Source organism: Aspergillus affinis, assembly GCF_023601865.1.
Source record: "Aspergillus affinis strain CMG 70 chromosome Unknown NODE_16_length_405296_cov_86_143545, whole genome shotgun sequence".
NCBI lineage: Eukaryota > Fungi > Ascomycota > Eurotiomycetes > Eurotiales > Aspergillaceae > Aspergillus > Aspergillus affinis.
Genome location: NW_026515797.1, coordinates 384,239 through 405,296, shown reverse-complemented (window position 1 = coordinate 405,296; position 21,058 = coordinate 384,239). Strand labels below are relative to the sequence as shown.

General features: G+C 52.7%; 9 protein-coding genes across 9 annotated transcripts; 5 read left to right on the top strand and 4 right to left on the bottom strand.

Annotated features, from left to right (window-relative positions):
* Positions 1–1,038: 1,038 nt before the first annotated feature.
* On the top strand, positions 1,039–2,409 carry KD926_003117 (camp independent regulatory protein; the record flags this gene model as incomplete). Its single annotated transcript, XM_053097406.1, has 1 exon — positions 1,039–2,409. The coding sequence occupies one exon, from the start codon at positions 1,039–1,041 to the stop codon at positions 2,407–2,409; it is 1,371 nt and encodes a 456-aa protein (XP_052958746.1).
* Positions 2,410–3,243: 834 nt separating this feature from the next.
* KD926_003116 (short chain dehydrogenase) lies at positions 3,244–4,434 on the top strand (the record flags this gene model as incomplete). The annotated part of the gene is made up of 4 exons (XM_053097405.1): positions 3,244–3,443; positions 3,533–3,609; positions 3,693–3,776; positions 3,890–4,434. The coding sequence occupies 4 exons, from the start codon at positions 3,244–3,246 to the stop codon at positions 4,432–4,434; spliced, it is 906 nt and encodes a 301-aa protein (XP_052958745.1).
* Positions 4,435–4,804: 370 nt separating this feature from the next.
* KD926_003115 (asparaginyl-tRNA synthetase Slm5) lies at positions 4,805–9,967 on the bottom strand (the record flags this gene model as incomplete). The annotated part of the gene is made up of 6 exons (XM_053097404.1): positions 4,805–6,082; positions 6,162–6,282; positions 6,358–6,527; positions 6,595–6,761; positions 7,005–9,699; positions 9,752–9,967. The coding sequence occupies 6 exons, from the start codon at positions 9,965–9,967 to the stop codon at positions 4,805–4,807; spliced, it is 4,647 nt and encodes a 1,548-aa protein (XP_052958744.1).
* Positions 9,968–10,911: 944 nt separating this feature from the next.
* Positions 10,912–12,021, top strand: KD926_003114 (putative histone acetyltransferase (MysT1); the record flags this gene model as incomplete). Its single annotated transcript, XM_053097403.1, has 1 exon — positions 10,912–12,021. The coding sequence occupies one exon, from the start codon at positions 10,912–10,914 to the stop codon at positions 12,019–12,021; it is 1,110 nt and encodes a 369-aa protein (XP_052958743.1).
* Positions 12,022–12,354: 333 nt separating this feature from the next.
* KD926_003113 (chaperonin-containing T-complex subunit CCT6) lies at positions 12,355–14,349 on the bottom strand (the record flags this gene model as incomplete). Its single annotated transcript, XM_053097402.1, has 7 exons — positions 12,355–13,578; positions 13,646–13,819; positions 13,876–13,896; positions 13,967–14,008; positions 14,063–14,084; positions 14,139–14,233; positions 14,308–14,349. 7 exons carry the CDS (start codon positions 14,347–14,349, stop codon positions 12,355–12,357), a joined length of 1,620 nt encoding a protein of 539 aa, XP_052958742.1.
* A 407-nt stretch (positions 14,350–14,756) lies between these two features.
* Positions 14,757–16,454, top strand: sik1 (snoRNP complex protein NOP56; the record flags this gene model as incomplete). Its single annotated transcript, XM_053097401.1, has 3 exons — positions 14,757–14,920; positions 14,985–16,104; positions 16,170–16,454. The coding sequence occupies 3 exons, from the start codon at positions 14,757–14,759 to the stop codon at positions 16,452–16,454; spliced, it is 1,569 nt and encodes a 522-aa protein (XP_052958741.1).
* Positions 16,455–17,022: 568 nt separating this feature from the next.
* KD926_003111 (uncharacterized protein) lies at positions 17,023–17,862 on the top strand (the record flags this gene model as incomplete). Its single annotated transcript, XM_053097400.1, has 1 exon — positions 17,023–17,862. One exon carries the CDS (start codon positions 17,023–17,025, stop codon positions 17,860–17,862), a length of 840 nt encoding a protein of 279 aa, XP_052958740.1.
* A 376-nt stretch (positions 17,863–18,238) lies between these two features.
* Positions 18,239–18,915, bottom strand: KD926_003110 (COX20 family protein; the record flags this gene model as incomplete). The annotated part of the gene is made up of 2 exons (XM_053097399.1): positions 18,239–18,495; positions 18,570–18,915. The coding sequence occupies 2 exons, from the start codon at positions 18,913–18,915 to the stop codon at positions 18,239–18,241; spliced, it is 603 nt and encodes a 200-aa protein (XP_052958739.1).
* A 647-nt stretch (positions 18,916–19,562) lies between these two features.
* KD926_003109 (glutaminase) lies at positions 19,563–20,918 on the bottom strand (the record flags this gene model as incomplete). Its single annotated transcript, XM_053097398.1, has 1 exon — positions 19,563–20,918. The coding sequence occupies one exon, from the start codon at positions 20,916–20,918 to the stop codon at positions 19,563–19,565; it is 1,356 nt and encodes a 451-aa protein (XP_052958738.1).
* Between the last annotated feature and the right edge of the window lie 140 nt (positions 20,919–21,058).

The window sequence follows — 21,058 nt, the reverse complement described above, 5'->3', positions numbered from 1 at the left end:
ACACACCACCCCCCGGGCTCTCTACCCTTACTCACACAAACAAAAAAAAAAAAAAAAAAAAAAAAAAAAACAAAAAAAAAAAAAAAAAAAAAAACAACAAAACACGACCCTGTGGGGTCCAGATTGCGTCCCCACTCAATCTGTCTTTGCTTGATGCTTTAATTTCTCCCTTTCCCTTTGTCTCGTTTCTTCTACCCTATTATTATTTTTTATTTGATTTTCATTATTATCATTATTATTATTATTTTGATTATGGTTTATTTTATTTTCCTATTACTACTACGACCTTAGCCCACACTATTTACTCATTACTGACCTACTCCTACTCCGTACTACAAACCCTCTATCTACCTTACCTTACCTTCTACCTTCTTCCTCCTTCCAACTCTCTCTCAACTTCATCCATCCCTCCTGCACTGTCGCCTTCATCCCTCCTCCCTTAGGGTAAACCAGCTGGTAAGTTCCTTGAATGCCCTGTCATGTCGCATGCACCACCCTTTTTAGCTCGTTGTCCGCACTTCCTTGACTCGGTCCGCCTGCATTCTTCGTTTTATTCTCCTATCGACCATCCCCACTCCCTGCTTCCCTTCCCCTTCCTTGCTGCCTGGATCTCTTCACATTCCAATCCCCCTCCTTCTCTTGGCCTACCTGCCCTGCTTTTGAGTCCTTTCTTCTGCTGTACATGAAACATTAACGCCCGCCGCAGTTCTTCAGATTCCTCATTTCTCAATTTTGGGCTCGTTTCCGGTTCGGACTGGACTTTCCTTCCTATTAGCCGCCTGCATTGCCTGAACGGGAAATACACCACGCTTTCAGTCTTGCCGGGACTTTCAGCTTCACTAACCAAAAGCTTCCCACCAACAACCACAAGGCAGCAAAATAATTCCATAAAACACATTTCAGGTTGAGCAGGGAGAAGATTGCTTAGTCACCTTCTCCTGCTCCATTTCCATCAACATTTCTCACCACACGAAGCCGCCGCCTCTAGCGCTCAAACCCACCATCCCCACGGGTGCTTATTCCGATCATCGCAGGTGGATGGAGACGTATCACGGTCATGTCCGCACCCCTGCGGACGCTATCATCCTCTTTGAGGCCTGTCGCATCGGCCTCCTCCCTCGCGTCCAGCGACGATTGTCCGAAAAGGAACGCCAGATGATCCGTTCCGGCTCGGTCTTTGTGTGGGATGAGCGAGAAGCGGGGATGCGCCGTTGGACGGATGGCAAGTCGTGGAGCGCCAGTCGAGTGTCGGGCAGTTTCCTCACTTATCGCGAGATGGAAGGCAAGCGCGGGGGCACCAGTGTCTCCTCAACAACCATTCCTCGAGCTGGAAAGACACCCGAAAGCACGCGAGGCAGCGACGACGATCGGGCGGACGGGCCTGATGAGGGCCCCGATGGATATCGATATAAGCCTGACGGCCTCATGAAGCAGTCTTTCAGTATCACAACCTCGACGGGACAACACCTGCACCTTATCAGCTACTACTCCAGATCGCATCCATCGGCAGCCAACCTCCAACAACCGTCATCAGATCCTAATTTGCGTCACGTTCGTCCGCAGAAGGGTCTGTACCCCGAATCGACGGTGAACGACCAGCAGAATCTTCCAGTCGTGACTCGCGGGCCTATGCAGGGAGCCGCCTACCCGGTGCCTCCCCATCCCATGGGAGCGTATGCGCGCTCAGCAGCCACCCACCCGCAACCCTATACTCCCACCTACGCATGGCCTCCAACTCCGTTGGCCACTCCGCCAACGGTCCCGGTGCATTATCCGGGATACCTCCCTCCCGTCCCCACGAGCAATGGCCAGGTCGCCGCCGCCTATGGGCACCACCCTCAACAAGCGCATGCGGGCCTGCCCCCACCGCCACCGCAACAACACGGGTTGCCGACACCTTACGAGCGAGCAGTTCATCCGGCGGAAGCTGTTATGCCTCCAGCCGTCCCCCATGCAACGGTGCAGCATGCTCCTCTACCCGTGATCGCCGGCCGGTCACCGCGACTGGTTACGGAAGCGCATGAGCTTCACCCGCGGAGTCCTCCAGAGTACGGGCCGGCCCCTGCTGACCTCCGACGGGCGTCGCCACGCACCCATGCCCACTCCATTCCGCACACCAATGGTTTGACCGCCATGACACGGAGTCCGCGCCTATTAAGCCAGCCTCCTGCCCCTCCTCCCCCAGACGTAGCGGCCAAACTCGCCGAAACCAGCCCCGGTGCGACGGTACCCAGCATTGGATCTCTGATGAACGGAGGCCCGCCGCGCGGCTCTCTGCCATCCATTGCGGTACCTCCCCCAGCCAACGGACGCGCCGAAGGCCCGCGAGACATCCCCAGCGACAAGGTCGGGTTTGGTGGCGAGGATATGCGCGCTCTCCGACAACTCGACCGAGTGTTTACTGCATAAAGGAATTTTCCTCTTCCTATGCATCTCGGTCTCCACATATCTTCTTTTTCAATCGACCACTTCAAGAACTCTCTTTCATCTTGAAATTGGGGGTTGACCCTTTGCTTTTTTTTTTGACTAGCTTTTCTGCATAAATGACTTGGTCTTGCCTTCCTTTGGGAGGACCGGACTTGATGGAATGTTTGCTCACGATGAATTATTTTTACCTTTTTGTTTGTTTCAGTTGATTTGCCTATTTTCTGATTGATTACGGATCGGCGTTGTACAAGAGGTGCATGACTCGATTTCCAGCATGGGTGGGGCCATCGTTCTATGTTATCTTATTTGATTGTTGAATACCGGACGAAGAGATGGATTCCGTTCGTCGCATTGATGTTGATATCATACCATGCATTTAAGGACCAGTTTGGTCTTGATACATCGTCCAGTCGGCTACATTTATTTGAGGGACTGGTGCGATGCAGTACAGACACAGATACCAATTGATTACATGGATGTTCAACCTTATGTTGCTGTAGATTGTCTCATAAGTGCCATTCTCCTTCCAATTCCAGGAAGCAGCACGATACATGTCAACGGTACACATTCTGTACATAAGCTATGCGGGGACCGACTCGGAAGACAAGGCCCCGGATGCGCATCCCTGCCCCTCCCCCTCCTCCAACCCCGTGGGGGGTTCAATTGATCGGCTGCCTTTGCTCCGACCATCTGAGTTCCTACGTAGTTATGCCCCCTCATTCATCCTTCACCCCTCATCCACCTACCTTAACTCACTCAACCCACCAGAATCTACCTCCCGCCTAACAAAAGATACATCAAAGCATACAAATCAAAATGTCCATGTCTATCTCCGAAAGCAGCCGTCCACGAGACGGCTTCCCGCGACCATTCCCCAACACGCCGTCCAATGTGCTCGAGCAATTCCAAATGGCCGGGAAGGTCGTCGTCGTGACGGGGTCTGCGGACGGGCTAGGCTATGCGATTGCTGAGGCCATGGCCGAGGCTGGGGGGAATGTTGCGTTGTGGTATAATTCGTGAGTGTCTTTTGGGTTTATCTCTTAGAGGAGGATGGATGGATTGGTGGGGGAGGAGGGTATTGGCTGATGGATGTTTTCTGGGATAGGAATGACATCGCGGTTCAAAAGGCAGAGTCGTTAGCGAAGACGCATGGTGTGAAAACGAGCGCTTATAAAGTTGACGGTAGGTTGGATCAAGTTGGCTTTTTTTCTTTTTGTGTTGTAGATATCAACAGGTTATGTATAGGGATGCTAACTGAAGCACAGTATCAAACGCTGAGGCCATCCAGAAGGCCATTTTTGACGTTGTGAAGGATTTTGGAAAGATTGACGTCTTTGTTGCGAATGCTGGTATGTGTGTACATACTTGTACCTGTACAGACATGTACAAGTGAAGACTCAAGTCACGTCACATCACCTACCTAGATCATGATATGGGCCTCACACAGCTAAACCACCCACAGGAATGGCCATCTCGAAGCCCATCCTTGAGCAAACTCTCGACGAATACCGGCAGCAAATGTCCGTGAATGGTGAGGAACTCCCTTCCAGCAACAAGCAACCATCAACCATCAATCACTCTACTAAACCCCATCCAACCCAACCAGTCGACGGCGTGGTCTTCGCATCCAAATATATCGGCGAAGTCTTCCAACGCCAAGGCACCGGCAACCTAATCATCACGTCCAGCATGAGCGCCCACATCGTCAACGTCCCCGCCGACCAGCCCGTCTACAACGGCACGAAGGCGTTCATCACGCACTTCGGGAAGTCACTGGCACGCGAGTGGCGGGATTTCGCGCGCGTGAATATCGTCTCGCCAGGCTTCTTCGATACGAAGATGGGGGCGGGGCCGGAGTCGGTGAACGAGGCGTATCGCATGGCGGTGCTGGGACGACAGGGCCATGTGAAGGAGATTAAGGGGTTGTATTTGTATTTGGCGAGTGAGGCGTCGAGCTACATGACGGGGAGTGATGTGTTGATTGATGGGGGATATGTTTTGCCTTGAGTTAGGGGTGGAAGGCGGATGAGAGAGATGGTTGCTCCGTCGTTCGATAGTTCGTTGGGGTTTACTTGTGGTGTACATACATACATACATATTGGTGGCTAAATAGATACTCAGTGGGCATCCAGATATAGCGCTCTTTTTATACAAATCACTTGAGGGCATACATTGATATATAGCAAGCGATTTGCATTATTGATTTCCAATCTACTGCATCCACAGGCCAGTTCTACCCGTGCTGGATACATATCTACTGACGTGCAGTATATAGAAGAGTCATTCATCCCCTTTTATTCCCTCCATAGTCTTCTAGAAATACACATTCCCATGATCCCATGGGAAAACCTATCTATACAATACAACGCAACCACTCTTAACAATCCGCGCGGCCAAAGTATCGCGGAAACGCCACCACATCCCGAACACTGGAAACACCCGCCAAATAGCTCAAGAAGCGATCAAATCCCATTCCGAAGCCTCCGTGAGGCGCTGTGCCCCACCGTCGCAAGTCAGCGTACCATTCAAGATGCGAGAGGTCCTCGCCGGGCTGAAGATAAGGGTAGAGAGGCTTGTCTGTCGCCGCTGGGTCGGTGGTGCCGGCTGTTTCCGACGCTACCGCTGCTGGTTGCTCGGATTTGATGAGGCCGTGTTCGCGCATGTTCTGGATGAGGTTGGGCAGACGGTGCTCGCGGAGAGAGCCGCCGGCTACTTCGCTGACTTCTGGGAGGAGGAGGTCGAAGCAGGCGACGGTTTCGTTGGGGGTAGTGGTGCTGGTGGTAGTGATGTCGGACGGTGCCATGTAGAAAGGCTTCACGGACTTGGGGTAGTCAGTGACGAAGACGGGACGGCCGCCGCAGATCTCGTCGACGATGTACTTCTCGTGCTCGAGCTGGAGTCCGTCGGTCCAGATGGGCGCGTACTCGAACGACGCGGTTCCCTTGGCGACGGCGTCTTGGAGCTGCTCGATCACCTGCGTGTAGGTCATGCGAGCCCATTTCGGCCCGTCCATCAGATCTTGCCATCGCTGTCGTAGAGCCGGGCTGGTGGTGGTGGTTCCGTCTGTCTGCGTCTGCTCCTGCGCCTGGCCTGGCTCGCCCGATCGCTTCGCCGAGAGGATCTCCTGGCCCACAGGACTATCGTATAGCCGTCGCGTCACGTCGCGTAGGATATGCTCCACGGAGTCGGTCAGCGAGTCCAGGTCCGGCATGAAATTCATCTCCGCTTCCAACATGTAGAACTCGCTGAGATGGCGCGGCGTATCGCTCTTCTCTGCCCGGAACATGGGCGACATGGTCCAGACGTTCCCGAGCTCCGCCGCGTAGGCCTCCAGGTGCAGCTGCGATGACACGGTCAGGTATTTCGGCGCCCGAAAGAAATGCTCGCTGTCCGGTTGCGTTGTCGTCGTCGTCGCCTCCCCTCGAGGCACGACCGTAAATGTCTCCCCGGCACCTTCGCAGTCCGACGATGTAATCAGCGGTGGGTGGACCTGGACGAACCCGCCATTGGGCGCTTCGCGAAAGGTATTCCCGAGGTGGTAGAGGCATTCAGAGCGGAAACGCGAGAGGAGGGAGTTGAACGGGGTTCGAAGACGGAGGTGAGGAACCTGGCGTAGGAATTCGGGGGTATGGTACTTCTTTTGGATGGGATATGTCTGGGCGCATCATAGGTGATTAGCTTGTCGTGTTTGTACATTTGAAGAGCTCGTGGTAGAGGGAGTAGCTGGTGATTACCTCGGGGTCTGCCTCACCGACGACATTCACAGTCGTGGTTTGCAGCTCATGGCTCTGCTCCTTGCCAGGTGGACAGGCTTTCCAGACCCCTGATATCTCGACAGCGGTCCCTGTAGTCAAGCTGAAGAAAGAGAAGAGGGTCTGTTAGGTCTCGGCGCCGTTAAATTCGGAAGCGATGCAAGGTCACTCAACGTACTCTGCCGCCTGCGCTGGTTTCAAGAAGGCCTGCACAGGCTCGACGGTCGATCCATCGGTTATTTGTGCGAAGGCAAAGCGTTTCTGCTTGCGAACCGACCGGACAAAGCCGTTCAATTTGATCTCCTGATCCTCAAGACTGGAGGACCCGTTGTGGCCCTTCTGGAGCACCTGCGCACATCGTAGCAGCGACGGTCCCGCGCTTCCCGAGGGTCGGTGTTTAAGTCTGGCAGCAGACGTAGCAAAAGCCCTTCGCCATGTCTGCATCTCTCGCGTAAAAGAAGAGCAGCACCGAGCTCTTGCGTGGCGCTGGAGGTGAAATGTTGATGATCGGATCGCGGGCCCGAGGAAGAATTCCGGCGCAGTCTCGCGGCCTCCGCCGATGATTCAGCTCCTCCGCCTTGACTAACTAGCGGATTCGCCTGGATGCTACAACAATACGGATGAGCCAGAAGAGAAATGTGGGATAGAGAGAAAAATTAAACCGCTGGAGAGCAATATGAAGCACCATAATCGCCTAATTAAGCTGAATGAGAGTAGTGAGAAAGAAAATTACCGCCATCGCTGCCGAACACCAGGAACCAATCCAGAAAGAAGCTCAAATTTCAACGCTGAAGATTTCAAAACATAAAGTCTACACCTAATGACGTCGCTGCGCATACGCCTTGCGCTCCTCCTCAATCATATCGATTGCATCAGAGACCCTGCCATCAGCGGCGGCTGCATACACGCCAATGCGCTGCAGCCCACCCTCCTCGGAGCTTCCGTAGCCTAGTCTGGCTAAGGTCGAAACGCAGTCCGCAATACTGCGCTGTCTAGCATCAAACCGATGGGGCACATCTGCCTGGGCGGGATGAACACTTGACAGCCTGGCGTTGCCAGTATGGGGATGCGAGGACCAGCCTGAACGAAGCGAAGAACGCTCAGTGGCCCGCCGTCTCAGCGATCTGTCGGAGCATGGTCCTTCCGCGATGGACTCCCAGGGACCAGAGTGTCTCCGAGAAGGGTTGAGGGTCCTCACAGTCTTTGAGCGACGCGAGCAATGAGGTTCGGCACTTGTGTTCTGATTGTTGGTTTGCTGGGGGCTCGTTGATGAGGCTGCCGTCAAAGATGACTTCTGAGCTTCTGGGAAGGCGCCCGGAATGTTAGGAGATACAGACCGACCAACAACGGGCCCTTGATTAGCAGTCGGTTCGGTTCGAGACAATGAGCTGTGAGTAGAGTCTCCTTCTCGACGCTGCTTAGTCAAGAAAAGTGCATCCAGCTGAGAGATAGGGGGGAATCGGCTCTCCCATTCCATTGGTCGAATGAGGTCCGAGGGAGACTTAGTAGCGTTGGTATCAGAGCGTTGCGAGACGCTCTGGGGCACAAGTGAAGGATAAAGTGCGTTGAGTCGCTCAGAGCTGTCCGAATCGTTCGGCTTGGCCGACTCGTTCCGGGCGTTGCCGTTGACAGAGCACATATCTGCTACACTGAGAGGCAATGACTTACCATTGTTGGCAGGTCGTTGCTCAGATGGGGGCTCCACCACTCGTTGCGAGGTTTGAAGCTCCGAGGGACTTGGCGCATGGCGGGAAACCGATGGTTGTTGAGGTTCGTTGGCTGCGTTCAATACCGTAAACGGTGACGGATCGCTGAACTCAAGATTGATTGAATGTCCGTCGATCAGGGTGCCCTGGAGGCCATGTAATGCTGCCTTTGCTGCATGAACCGAAGGGAAATGCAAATAACCGAAACCTGCATGCTTTTGCGTGACCGAGTCCAACGGAAGGTACACATCAACCAGAAATCCTTTTGCAGCAAACACATCGCGGATCATCTTGTCATTAACGTTGAACCCGACATTGCCGATGAACAATGCTGTTTGTGCAGAGCGACCTGGCGACGAACGATTCGATGTTTCTGCGTGAGAAGGGGCCGCAGAGTACAGATCGCTAAAAGCTCTATAAGGCCGGGGATTAAAGGGGAACTGATGCAAAGACCTGTGAGGTCGAGGGGGGCCTGAGAAAGGAGGGGGAGGAGGAGGAGGAGCAAAAGGCGCCCTGGGGTGGCCGTGTGAGGGACCGACGAAAGGCCAGCCCATCCCAGGAGGGGGGAAATGAGGCGGCGGCGGCGGATGCGGTGGGAAAGCGCCGGGGATGTGATGATGTCCACGCGGTCGATGAGGTGGTGGGCCAAATGGGCCGTGGGCAGATGACCACACGTTATAATGGGATGAGAATGCGCCGGGTGGTACGGATTGGCGCGAGCGAGCGCCTTCGTTGTGATGCGGAGGTTGTGAAACGGGCTCCGCGTCTGCGGGCTCTTGTGCAGGGACAGGCTCCGGTGAAACCTCTGCTTTATCCGAGCTCGTCGGTTCCTTTTCATTTTCTAAGTTCACAACTGTAGGGGCGGTGGTAGGGTTGGCATCGGTTGCGTTGGGTGCATTCTCAGTTCGGGTATCATTGTCATCTGCAAGTGCTGGACCCGCAGCATCGGTCACAGACGACGCGGTCGCGGCAGATGGCGCTTGATTCTGAGATCCTTGTGTGTTACATCCAAGCTCGTTTTCGAATGCTTCAAACAAAGTATGTCCCATATGGCCAAGCTCGGACGCCATACTTCGTAGACTCTCCACAGTATTAGCGGCGGTCGGCAACTCTCTCGGGAAGAGGTTTGCTGGACTTTGTCCTCCAGCAGTCGAAGCATTATTAATTGCACTGACCAGATTTCTCGCTTGACCTTCCAGTGCTGTGAGCGCCACTTGCATGGAGGAGCCAACGGGGCCTGGAAGCGCTCTTTGAGCATTTTGGAACTGTCGCTCGATCTCTGGCAGTCTAGATCTAACTCCAGAACTCAGGGTTTCGGCTCCATGAACCAAGTTCTGCATGGCATTGATGAAGCTTTCGGTGGGTATTTGGAGCCTGTCGGCTGTCGTCCTGTTCTGGTCTTCCGTCGAGGGGACTATATCTTCTTGATGAGCAGTGTTCTCGTTAAGCGTCTCCGAGGCGCTGAGAATCTTGGCCATTTCGGCTTCGAATGCAGCCATGAGTGGTTCAGCTTCATCCCGCACATTAGGAGCAGTAGCTCCATTATCGCCTTGCGTCCTCTCTCCGTCATTCTCGACGCCGGGAAGAGATGGTTCGCTAGTTGGTGATGCCACACTAGTATGGTTTGTGGCCGGGACATTCTCCTTGAAGGGGTTGTATTCGTGCTTTTTCCACAACTCGATTACCGGGGTCGAGCGCCGGATGTCGAATATGTGCATCGGATCGAGGTCTGAGGGTTGCGAGTTTAGGTATGGGTCAGTTGAGGCGGGAACCGGCTCGTCCAGACGTTGCGAAAGTTCGAGAGAAGATCCAACCTAACGATGGCTATTAGAAACCATAAGACTACCGAATTACTGCAGTACTCACCGTGATAAGCTCTCCATCATCATCATCAATGTAAGTCAAGCGAGCGTGGGGATGAGAAGAAGCTATGTCGTTGTACTGCGATGCCGAGATAGCGACGATACCCGGACGGTGTGGACTAGGCGGAATGTCTTGGAGGATATCGCTGCTCGGCTCTCCATTGTCCTGCGAGGAAGAGGGACACCGATGAAGATCCCTGATCTGGAAAGGTTTCAACATCTTGACGGGTGTGTCGGTGGAAAAAAGGCCCCGAAAAAAAGGCACAGTTCTGGACCGGTCGACAAGTCGAAGGCAAATGTTATCTAGTAGAGCCAACACTTTCAACCGGCAAGAAACTGTTAAGGGAAATAGTATAAGGGGGAAAGGCGGTATATCCAGGCGACGGAGGAGATAAAATGGAGCCTCTCGTATCAAGCAGGATAAAAAATAGGGACCGGGAGGGTGATAAGGAGTTGAGCGATATGATATGCTGTTGCCTATGGGGGGAAATGCGGCGCCGATGGCAACAGTCGTCGTACCTACTTAATAATACGCGCCAATGATAAGCCGCGAGACACAGGCGACAACCATCCCGGGAGGCAAAGAGGTAAGGGGGGTGTCACCGGGGAGGGGCAAAGTGATGCAGGCAACAAGAATCCTTTGATGAAAGAGATGGAAAGAAATAAGAGAGAGAGAGAGAAAGATGGATGGATGGAAGCTTCACCCCGCGCAGATCGTGGCTGATTGGCTCGGAGCTGCTGTCAAGTGACCCCGTGCGTAGCTGCTGAGTCAGGGCTGACTCAGCCCAGTTTCTGTGGAAGTCCTGACTTTTCAGGCCTTCATTTGGGATGCCGCGGGCTGGCTTGGGCGACGGTGATGGCTGTGGGTGATCCTTCTCTTCCTCTCCTCCCATCCTTATAATATATACAATTCTACATTCACCCACTCCCCTAGGGGCTGGTTCGGGTATCTGACCTTATTTTCTTTCTCTCGTTAATTCCTTTCAATCCTTCCTAATCCTCGACGATCCTCGACGCGACAAGCCAGCGCAACATACCACCGACTACAGCATATATTAGCGATGCCAATGGCCTACTCTCGGAGAAACGATATCCACCCCCAAAGCTCATCAACAGGATCGCCCGGGGTTCTCTACCCCCAGTCCCCCTTTTAAAAATTGCTCAATGGCTCCTAAAACCCCTCTGTCCCACGCGAAATCACCCACCGTCACCCGAAACGTCAAGCATGTCGTGCTAGGTGACCTGCTCTTCCAGACCTGGTACCAGTCCATCTACCCGGAGGATCTGGTGAGCAAAGACACGGATCGGCTCTACGTGTGTCGCTGGTGCTTCCGCTACTCGTGCGACGCCGACGCTTACGCGAAGCACACGCGAACCTGCCTCCACCGCGCGACGCCCCCCGGGACCAAAGTCTACGATCACGGAGGCTACTCGGTGTGGGAGGTTGACGGGGAACATCACAAGCTGTATGCGCAAAACCTGTCGCTCTTCGCGAAATTGTTCCTCGACCATAAATCCGTCTTCTTTGACGTCTTCTCCTTCCTTTACTATCTCCTTGTCTTCACCGATCCCGAGGACTCGAGCTATCATGTCCTGGGCTTCTTTTCGAAAGAAAAACTCTCCTGGGACGCGAACAATCTGGCCTGTATCCTAGTCTTTCCGCCTTACCAGCACAAGCAGCTCGGGAAGCTGTTAATGGGGGTCAGCTATAAACTCAGCGGCTGGGAACATGATCGCGGGTTGATTGGCGGACCGGAGAAACCGTTGAGTGAAATGGGCAGTCGCAGTTACAGTCGCTTCTGGGAGGAACGGATAGCGAGACACATCCTGCAGGATACGCAGACCGGAGATGCCCCGGACTCGCCGCAGCAAAAGCAGAAGCCTTCCAAGGGCGCTCGCAAGCGACCACACCATGAAATCCTGACAGTTCAGGATATCGGCTTAGCCACAGGAATGCTGACGGAGGATGTGATCACGGCGCTGAAAGGAATGGAGGCCGTTGAGCCGGCGACGCCATCTAAAAAGCGCAAAATGCCCCGTACGGCAATCGACAACGCCCCTGATGATAGCGAGGCGGTCATCATACGGAAATCTAAAATACTGGAATGGGCGAAGGCTCATAAAACGACCTTGGATGATCCCATCAATGCCGATGGTTTTGTTGGGGAGTGGGCACCCAGGAGCATTAGACAGGGTAGTCCGAATTCTGGAGAGGAAGATGGAGACGAAGAGGAGGAAGGAAAAGGAACCGAGGTGGAGGAGGAGGACGAGTAGTTTCGGTGATTTTTTCAATCGGAGGAACCTGCTGTCTCATGACATAAGGTCTTGTACCAATAGTTATTAGATACCTACTCATAATCAAGCGCCCTCGAATATGGGCGATGTACAGACACACAATCCGTGTTTATCTTAAATATAAGTATCACCCACGGAGTCCAAGTTGAAGGTGTCCAGTCAGAGTAAGATTAGCATCTGTCAATGCCCGTAGGCGTGACTATCTGCATTTATTGCGTACATTTTAAAGCGTAAAACTATTTTTAACTTCATATCCGAATTCAATTCCTCTCCCAAAATGCTTTACACCGCGGTCTATTCGTCACGAATGCATTACTCCTCCATGCCACCAGGTCCGCCCTGTTTACCCATCTGGCGGGCCTTCAGAAGTTCATCACATAGGAGCAGGTTAGAGGCGATACCCGTGCTCGAGGCGATCAGGTTACGCAGCACGCGGAAAGAATCGAAGACACCCTCCTGGACAGGATCCATCGGCTCTCCCGTGTTCAAGTCCAGACCAACGGTGTTACCGGCGGTTTGCTCGTCTTGCAGAGCAGCCAAGGAGTCCTGGATATCATGGCCGGAGTTGGCCGCAAGGGTCTTCGGGATGATCAACAAGGCATCGGCAAAGGCGCCAACTCCCCACTTGGCCTTACCCTTGACGGTCTTGCTGACCTTGTCTGTGAGGTGGGCGGCGCAGGCAACCTGGAAGGCACCGGCACCAGGGATCACGCAGCCATCAACGATAGAGTTGTAGACGGACCGCAGACCGTCGCGGACGGCGTCCTTGACCTGTGCGATGGTGTGCTGGTTGGGACCCTTGATGAGGATGGTGACCGACTTGGGGTCCTTGACTTCCTCAACGAAAGTGTACTTCTCCTCTCCAAGCTGGTGTTCGTAGACCAGACCGGCCCAGCCAAGAACGTCGGGCGTAAGGTCATCGACACTGTTCTGTGCAGTACCGCCGCAGATCAACTGGAGACGCTCCATGTTCCTCCGCTTGGCTCTCCGGAGGGCCAGGATGCCGTTCTTGGTAAGAACATCCAAGCTTAGAGGATCAATACCCTTCTGGTTGATGACGACAAAGCTCTTCTTCGGGTCGTTACCGCAAACCTCCTTCTTGAGCTCGACAATCTTCTGCAACTTAGCGTCCACGAACTTTCGCTCACTCTCCACCAACTTGTCTCTCTGCTCGGCGCTAGAGTAGTAGAAGCCAGAGTTGATCTCCGACTTTTCATACTCCAGACTGACGTTGAGCGTCAGGATGAAGGCGTTCTCCACTCGCTTGGGCATATCCGGGTGTCTCGCGCCGTGGTCCAAAGCCAGACCACGAATCAATTGCGTGTCAGACGACGACCGATGTTGCATGGTCATGATTTCGACCATGTGCAGATCCGGCTTCTCAGGGGCTCTGTGGATGGCGAGCACGGCATCAACGATATCGGGGGTGAGCTTCTCGGCAAGGGCGCTGTTGAGCTTGGTGCTGAGCGAGGTTCTGGCAACAGAAAGCAGCAATTCACGGTCAACTGGCTTCTCAATCTTGAATTGGTCGAGGAACTACATTCCAACCTCGAGTTAGCTTCTGCAAGTTGATCATCATTCCGTGACTCAGACTCGTGCCTACCTTGAGGGCCTCATTCTTGGCGATCTCGTAGCCATCAGTGATCACTCGAGGGTGCACACCCTCGGAAATGTGTCGGTCTGCCTGCTTCAAGAGCTCTCCCACCATCAAGACAACGGACGTCGTTCCATCACCAGTGATATCGTCCTGTGCGGTAGCGGCCCGAGCAATCATGACCTTTGCCAGGTCAGTTATGAGGTTCAAGATGGCGTATCAAATAGAAGGTAGCTTACGGCAGTGGGGTTTTGGATTTGCTATATGAGAAGTCAGTAATTGCTTCATGCTTTATTGGGGTGTTTCACAATGGGTATTGGGGTCACTAACCATCTCTCGCAGCAGCACATTTCCATCCTTCGTCAATTTAATCTATATCGATTCGTTAGATGTCGAACTGTTGAGATTGTTAGGGGATATTCATACTCCGCCAGCACCGTCCACCAACCTGGATTTTGTCAGCTATAAGTTGAGTATTGCCAAATTTCAGTCGGAAACGTACATCTTCAATGTTCCCGAGGGACCCAGGTTCGATTTCAAGACATCTTGAAGGCCCACACCAGCGCTGATGTTCACCTTCAAGGCCTCTCCTCTCCGCTGTGTGCTTGTTAGTCTGCGTGGAATCACTGAGGGGCTATTTCTGGGGGGGGGGGGGGGTAATAACTGCATACCCTCGATTCGGCCTTAGGATTGAGTAACTGTGTCGCAGACATTTGTGTAGCTCTGATGAACAAAAGTTCAGCAGGAAAATCCAAAGAAAAGAAGAGAAACCGTCGAGCAAAATAGGCTTGCCGGCGCTGTCGAGCCACAGGAAGAGGCCCGCCGTGCTACAAAACTGGTGGTGTTTGCCGGCCTAGGCGGTGAGGGCGAGTTTTTGGCAAAACGCCCACATTCGGTCTGTTCGCACTAGCGCCGCCCGCGAGAGAAAAAAAAGAAGCTCCGACGGCTCGACGCTCGAATTCTGCCTCCAGCCTTTTTTTTCCACGTCCCCCCGTCGATCCACGGCAAGTCTACCAACGCAGGACTTCTGGATTCTGAAGTAGTAGGGCTCGAACTGCGTCTACTTCGTGGCTGATATTTTTTTCGACTATTTAATTTCGGCCCCAGGTCCATTTTCGCGATGGCTGACTTTCTACTTTTCGAGGGCCCTGTCGGCTACTCGCTTTTCAAGGTCACTCACCAGGCCGACAGCGTGGGCAATTCCCTCAAGGAAGTCCAGGAGGGTGTTGATGACTTGGCCAAGTTTGGCAAGATGGTCGACCTGGCCAGTTTTTTGCCGTTTGAGTAGGTTTTCCAATTTCTGTGATCTCTCGGTCCCGATTGTGCGCCGCGACTGACGATGCTCCAGAAACAACAAGCAGGCCCTGAGTGAAATCAACGATATCTCGGAAGGTGTCGCTTCGGACACGCTCATCAACTTCCTGGAATTGAACCTTCCCAAGCCTAACAAGAAGAAGAAAGTTGTTCTGGGTGTTACCGATAAGACCTTGGCTGGTAGCATCAAGTCGGCCTTTTCTTTCGTCGACTGCGAAACCGGTGACACCAGCGAAGTCGTTCAGGATATGCTCCGTGGAGTCAGACTCCACTCCCACAAGCTCTTGAAGCAGCTTCGCGAGGGTGACTTGAACACCGCCCAACTAGGTCTAGGTCACGCCTACTCCCGTGCTAAGGTCAAGTTCTCCGTTCAGCGTGACGACAACCACATCATCCAGGCCATCGCTATCCTCGATTCGCTTGACAAGGCTATCAACACTTTCTCCATGAGAGTCCGCGAATGGTACTCATGGCACTTCCCCGAACTGATCAAGATTGTTTCGGACAACCAGCGCTACGCCCAAATTGCTCTGCTCGTCAAGGACAAGAAGGAACTCGATGACGACAAGCTGCACGATCTGGCCGCCCTGGTGGAGGATGACGAGGGTGTTGCCCAGAGCATCATCGACGCTGCCAAGCACAGTATGGGTCAGGATATCTCGGAGACCGACATGGAGAACGTCATTTCTTTCGCCCAGAGAGTCGTCAGCCTGGCCCAGTACCGCAAATCTCTCCACAGCTACCTGGTCTCTAAGATGAGCGTCGTTGCGCCTAACCTGGCCGCGCTGATCGGAGAAATTGTCGGTGCTCGTCTGATTTCGCACGCCGGTAGTTTGACCAACCTGTCCAAGTACCCCGCCTCTACCGTGCAGATTCTCGGTGCCGAGAAGGCCCTTTTCCGAGCCCTGAAGACCAAGGGTAACACGCCCAAGTACGGATTGCTGTACCACTCCTCTTTCATCGGCCGCGCCGGACCCAAGAACAAGGGCCGTATCTCCCGTTTCCTTGCCAACAAGTGCTCGATCGCCTCGAGACTGGATAACTTCTCCGAGCAGCCTACGACTAAGTTTGGTGAGGCCTTGAAGAAGCAGGTCGAGGAGCGTCTGGACTTCTACGCCACCGGTGCTGCTCCTACTAAGAACGAGGTCGCCATGGTATGTTGATTCTTTTCTCGAATAACCCTAGAAAAAAAACTTGTTCAATGCTAATCCCCTCATAGAAGGATGCCATGGATGCTCTTCTGGCCGATATCGACGTCGAGGCCGACCAGAGCGACGAGGAGATGGAGGATGCCGATGCTGAGAGCAAGGAGGAGAAGAAGGAGAAGAAGGAGAAGAAGGACAAGAAGGAGAAGAAGGAGAAGAAGGAAAAGAAGGAGAAGAAGAGCGACAAGGACGAGAAGAAGAAGAAGCGCAAGTCGGACGCCGGCGAGGACTCCTCCGAGAAGAAGAAGCGGAAGCACGACACCGACGCCGAGCCGTCCAAGAAGAAGAAGAAGGTCTAAATGCACCATTCCCTGGGACATGAGGGCGTCATTGTCGCGGCGTTGTAGGGCTGATTTTGATTTGATTTGTTGCCATCTATGTTCTTGTGCTTTTCCTTTTCACGACCTGACGGGCTGGGTATTTGTAAATTATTCGATTGAGGCCTGTGTCGTGCTAAAATTTGTCTGTAGCTCTTTTATTTTCCTAGAATCTTTTCAAAATGTCATTCGGCTTTCGCTTGTTCAAACTTCTTCTACCTACAAGATACTGTACAGTAGTATGTAAGGGGGTGCAGAACCGCAGGGCGGCCAAGGGGGGAAAAAGAAAAGGACGGGCGGAGAAGAAGTGCCGCAAAGGCGCAAACCCCTCAACGTTGAAGAATGAACCAACCGCGTGCTTCTTCCCCCCTTCAACTTCCAGTCCGCTCGGTGGTCTGAGCCCTTTCCCCATGTTCTCCGCAGTCCCTCAGTCATCATAATGGCTTCTTATTATTGCAAGGGCGAATACTAAAAGCCTTTTCAAGTCAGTCTTGACGTTATCTACACCCAGCGAATGCTATCCATGTCATGCCCCCGCTAGCCCCGCGCAATGATGCCCACGAGTGTGCCAACGATGACGTTCAGCTCACCTCAACGTCAACGAGCGTCATCTGAAGATTCCGACATCTACAATGCATCCGTTTCTTCTCCCTCAAATGTCTCCATTCACAGTCTTCCAGAAGCCAGGCTTCGAGAGGAGGAGGATCTGGGGAGATATAGTCCCCGTGCCGCCGTCGCTGGTCGCCTAGGCGAATTGGCCATACGAGCGGATCCTCTATCCACACCGCAATTTACGCATGGCCGCTTCGACCAAACACCAATGGCCCAGCCCCTGCATACATCCTGGCCCGATCTCGACTATCGTGGGATGGCAGCGTCCAATCCTGCACCACCCAGTCAAGATTGGGCCGGTGGGCTGTCGGCGGCGACGGTCGAGAATGATCACAATGACCGTCACCACGATGATAATACCCCGAATGCAAATCCTACTATACCAAACAGATCGCCGAAGAAATCTGTGTCTGCGAGCCCTCGCAAGAAACGAAATCCGTTGGCAGCTGCGAAACCTCGCAGTCAAAGACGATCTCCACCGCCCCCTCACAGCGCGCCTAAAAACCCTCTCACATGGCAGGATTCTGAAATCACCGGGCATAATCCCACCGACCCAAGTGACGATGGATATGGGATAAATGGCCTTGGCTTTAAGCCAACGGCATCAATGGCTTGGAACAGATCGCAGAGAAGGCAGAAACAAGTCGCCGATTGGAGGAGTCGCGAGGCACGCGAGGCACGGGAAAGGCGAAGGGAGAAACGAGAGGGCATCGAACTTGACAAAATGCGCACTATTCAAAAGGGTGCCATCCAGAAGAAGGTCAAGTTTGATGTTTAATGGCTTATCGATATCTTTCAACCGGGGGGTATCTCGTCTTTTCCATTTCCCTCCTGTTTCATCTTCTTTTGTTCTTTCTTTCTTTCCCTTTGTTACTTCTCCACCTTCCATTAATGTACTCTGTTCCCCTTTTGCATTTTGATGTTTAACATCGGGGAAATACACGATTCAACGGAGTTTGCATGGTTTAGAAAGCGGCGTTTCCGGTATTGACATGCGAGCATGATGACGCGATGACGATTGTTTTACAAACTCGGTTATACAAGCTTAATCAGACTGGAGTCCCTCCAAATAGAAATATGTACTTTACATGCCATGCGACAGATATAATGAGACCCCAGTAGAACTCCATGACTCCTTGCGATGCGCAAAAGTTCTACCAGAACTTGTAATTTGAGAGATTGGTCCAGCTCTTCCGTTGCTTTTCTTCCTCCGCTAACCGTGCGGCTTGCTCGATCTTCTGCTCCTTCTCTCGTTGTTTCTTCTCCTTCAATTCCTTCATCAGCTCCACGGCTTGTTTCATTCCATCCAATTCCTGGACCCGGCGGCGCTGGCAGAACTCGTGGGCCGCGAGGGAAGTGAGAGCAAATGCTCCGACAGCCCAATTACAGGCTGTCCACATGGCGCGCATTCCTAGAGCAATCGCCTCGCATTAGCAACCGAGTAACTTCGAGGCAACGCAGTCAACACATAAGGACTCTCCTTACCTCCTAATACTCCCCTCACCCCACCAATACCGAACCCAGCTCCAATTCCCAGCAGTAACGAATCGCGTGCGCACGGCGCTTTATAGAATGACGTAGCGTCTTTCAGAGACATTGACTTCATAGCATCGGTGACTGTAGCATCTGAACCCTTCCCGCCTTTAGAGCCTGCCCCGGGCAGCATGTTCACGGGTTCCTCGGGGTTCCCGAACGCATCCCATAGCTTGCCGACTTGCGATTTGGCCTCATACTTCGGTTTGGGGCGTTGCGAATCTTCGATGTTGGTGGTTTCTCCGTTCGGGGTTGGACCGGGTCCGGAGGTCATCGAGTCCCGCGTGTCTTCGGCCATGGTGTCAATTGTTCTTGATATTCTGTTTTCGCGTAGATCGAACTGTACTTGTATGCTTTGCTCCGGCGGGCAGACTCTTTGCGGGAAACTAAACGGTGCAACAGAGCCGGATTATTATGTGTTCCGAGGGGCCGACCAGACCTCCTGAAATCTCGACCTCGCGAAAGTACCAAAAGCAAGCCGTAACAACTTCAATCACTTCTTGCGGTCGAAATATAGGCGATAACTTGGATCTAAAACCACCACAAACTAGCTTATAAATTTGTTTCTCACTTTATCGGTTTTAATGTAGTGACTCACGCTTTTGATAGGGGCAACTACCTATATTCAAACATTACCATACATACAAAACCAGTTATTCTCTGACTGGGGCAGGAACTCCCATGATGCTTCTTTGGTACCTCATGGCCGGTTACTGCTCCGTGTAGGCATTCCTGATGCTATGCAGAGCCAATTAAGATAGGTAGACTACGGTAGTGGTCCTAATAGAGCGAATCCCCACCCTGATTTACCTTTATGCCTGACCTCACGTTGCTAGGACATCTTATTGGGCGTCAGTGGGTAAAGGCTAACGGGCGACAACAGGAACATTAACCTAGCCATTATTCATAAGTCTAAGCATTTGACCCTCCTCTATATGGTAGCGCCTAGTGTCCAGCAACAACCTTGTGGCTCTCACCCCAAATTTTTCCAAACGCCTCGTCTTGACTTTCGACCACAACAGGAGATTTCGAGATAAACGCAGGGTTCCCCTCAATCTTTAGGACCTTGCCAGGATCTATCACCACAAAATTCTTCTTATTCTCAAGAAGAAGGCGTATATTGTCACTAATAATTTGGTGCGCGATTGCGTTGAGGGAATAAGCATCTTGAAACGAGAGGATAATGGCACAAGCGTTTGTGTGCTGTCCAAAACCGGGGACAACAGGGCTCGGGTTCAATTCGCTCATAATAGCACGTGTAAGGCGTTCAGAGCCCACAAAACGGACTGCACTTCGCAGACTGAAGATGCGCACGTCTTGCATGGCGCCGCCCTCAGAGTTCACTTTGCTTGTATGCAAGCTGGCTCTGGCAACCTGGATGATATCCATCATGTGTAGGTCCATCGTGGATGAGAGATACTCAAATATCCTGAGACCTCGGACACTGTTGCCACGATGGTCCAGTCTAGGGGAGAAGACGGCAATGCCGACTTGACCGGGAAGAGTGCCAATGATACCGCCGGATACGCCACTCTTTGCGGGTATGCCGACTCTAGAGATCCAGTCACCCGTAGCATCGTACATGCCACAGGTGGTCATGACGGACAGCACCTGGCGGGCGCTTTCATATGGCATGATCTCCTCTTTGGTATCGGGACGTATGCCGCGATTGGCCAGAGTCGCTGCCATCATAGCCAGGTCGCGCACATTGACTTTGATAGAACATTGGCGAATATAGCCGCTCACGGCCTCCTGGGGATCGCATGAAATGATTCCTGCTGCCTTGAGCATGTAGCCGATTGCCATGTTTCGATTGGCATCCTTGAGCTCGGCCTGGTAGACTTCTTCATCCACTTGCAACTCCCGGCCTGCCAATCTGGACAATTCCCCCAATATGCGATCCACTCTCTTCTCCATGGAATTCCCACTGACTAGTGTGTGGGCGGCAATCGCACCGGCATTGATCATGGGGTTCATTGGCCGGTTGGTGCCAGGTTGTAACGACAACTTGTTAAATGAGTCGCCGGATGGTTCAACCCCAATCTTACTCAAGACATGTGACAGGTTGGCATCCTTAATGGCCAGAGCATAAACGAAGGCTTTGGAAATGGACTGTATAGAGAATTCATGATTGACATCCCCGACGGAGTATAGGTTCCCGTCTACGGTCGCCAGCGCCGCAGCCAATTTGGAGTCGTCCGCTGTAGCCAAGACATCGATATAGCTGGCAAGCTCTCCGGAATTATCCTTTCTGGCGTCGTTCAAAGCACTTGTAAGATAACTGTCGATAGGAGAACTCATAGTTACAACAAAAAGTGATAGGAGGGAAATTGTACATTATAACGGCAGTTACCTACCTTCGGCAATAAATACCCCGCCTGTGACAGCTGCTGAGCTGCCTAAAAAGTCATGTGAAATTGGTGGTTGTTTGTACTTTTTGA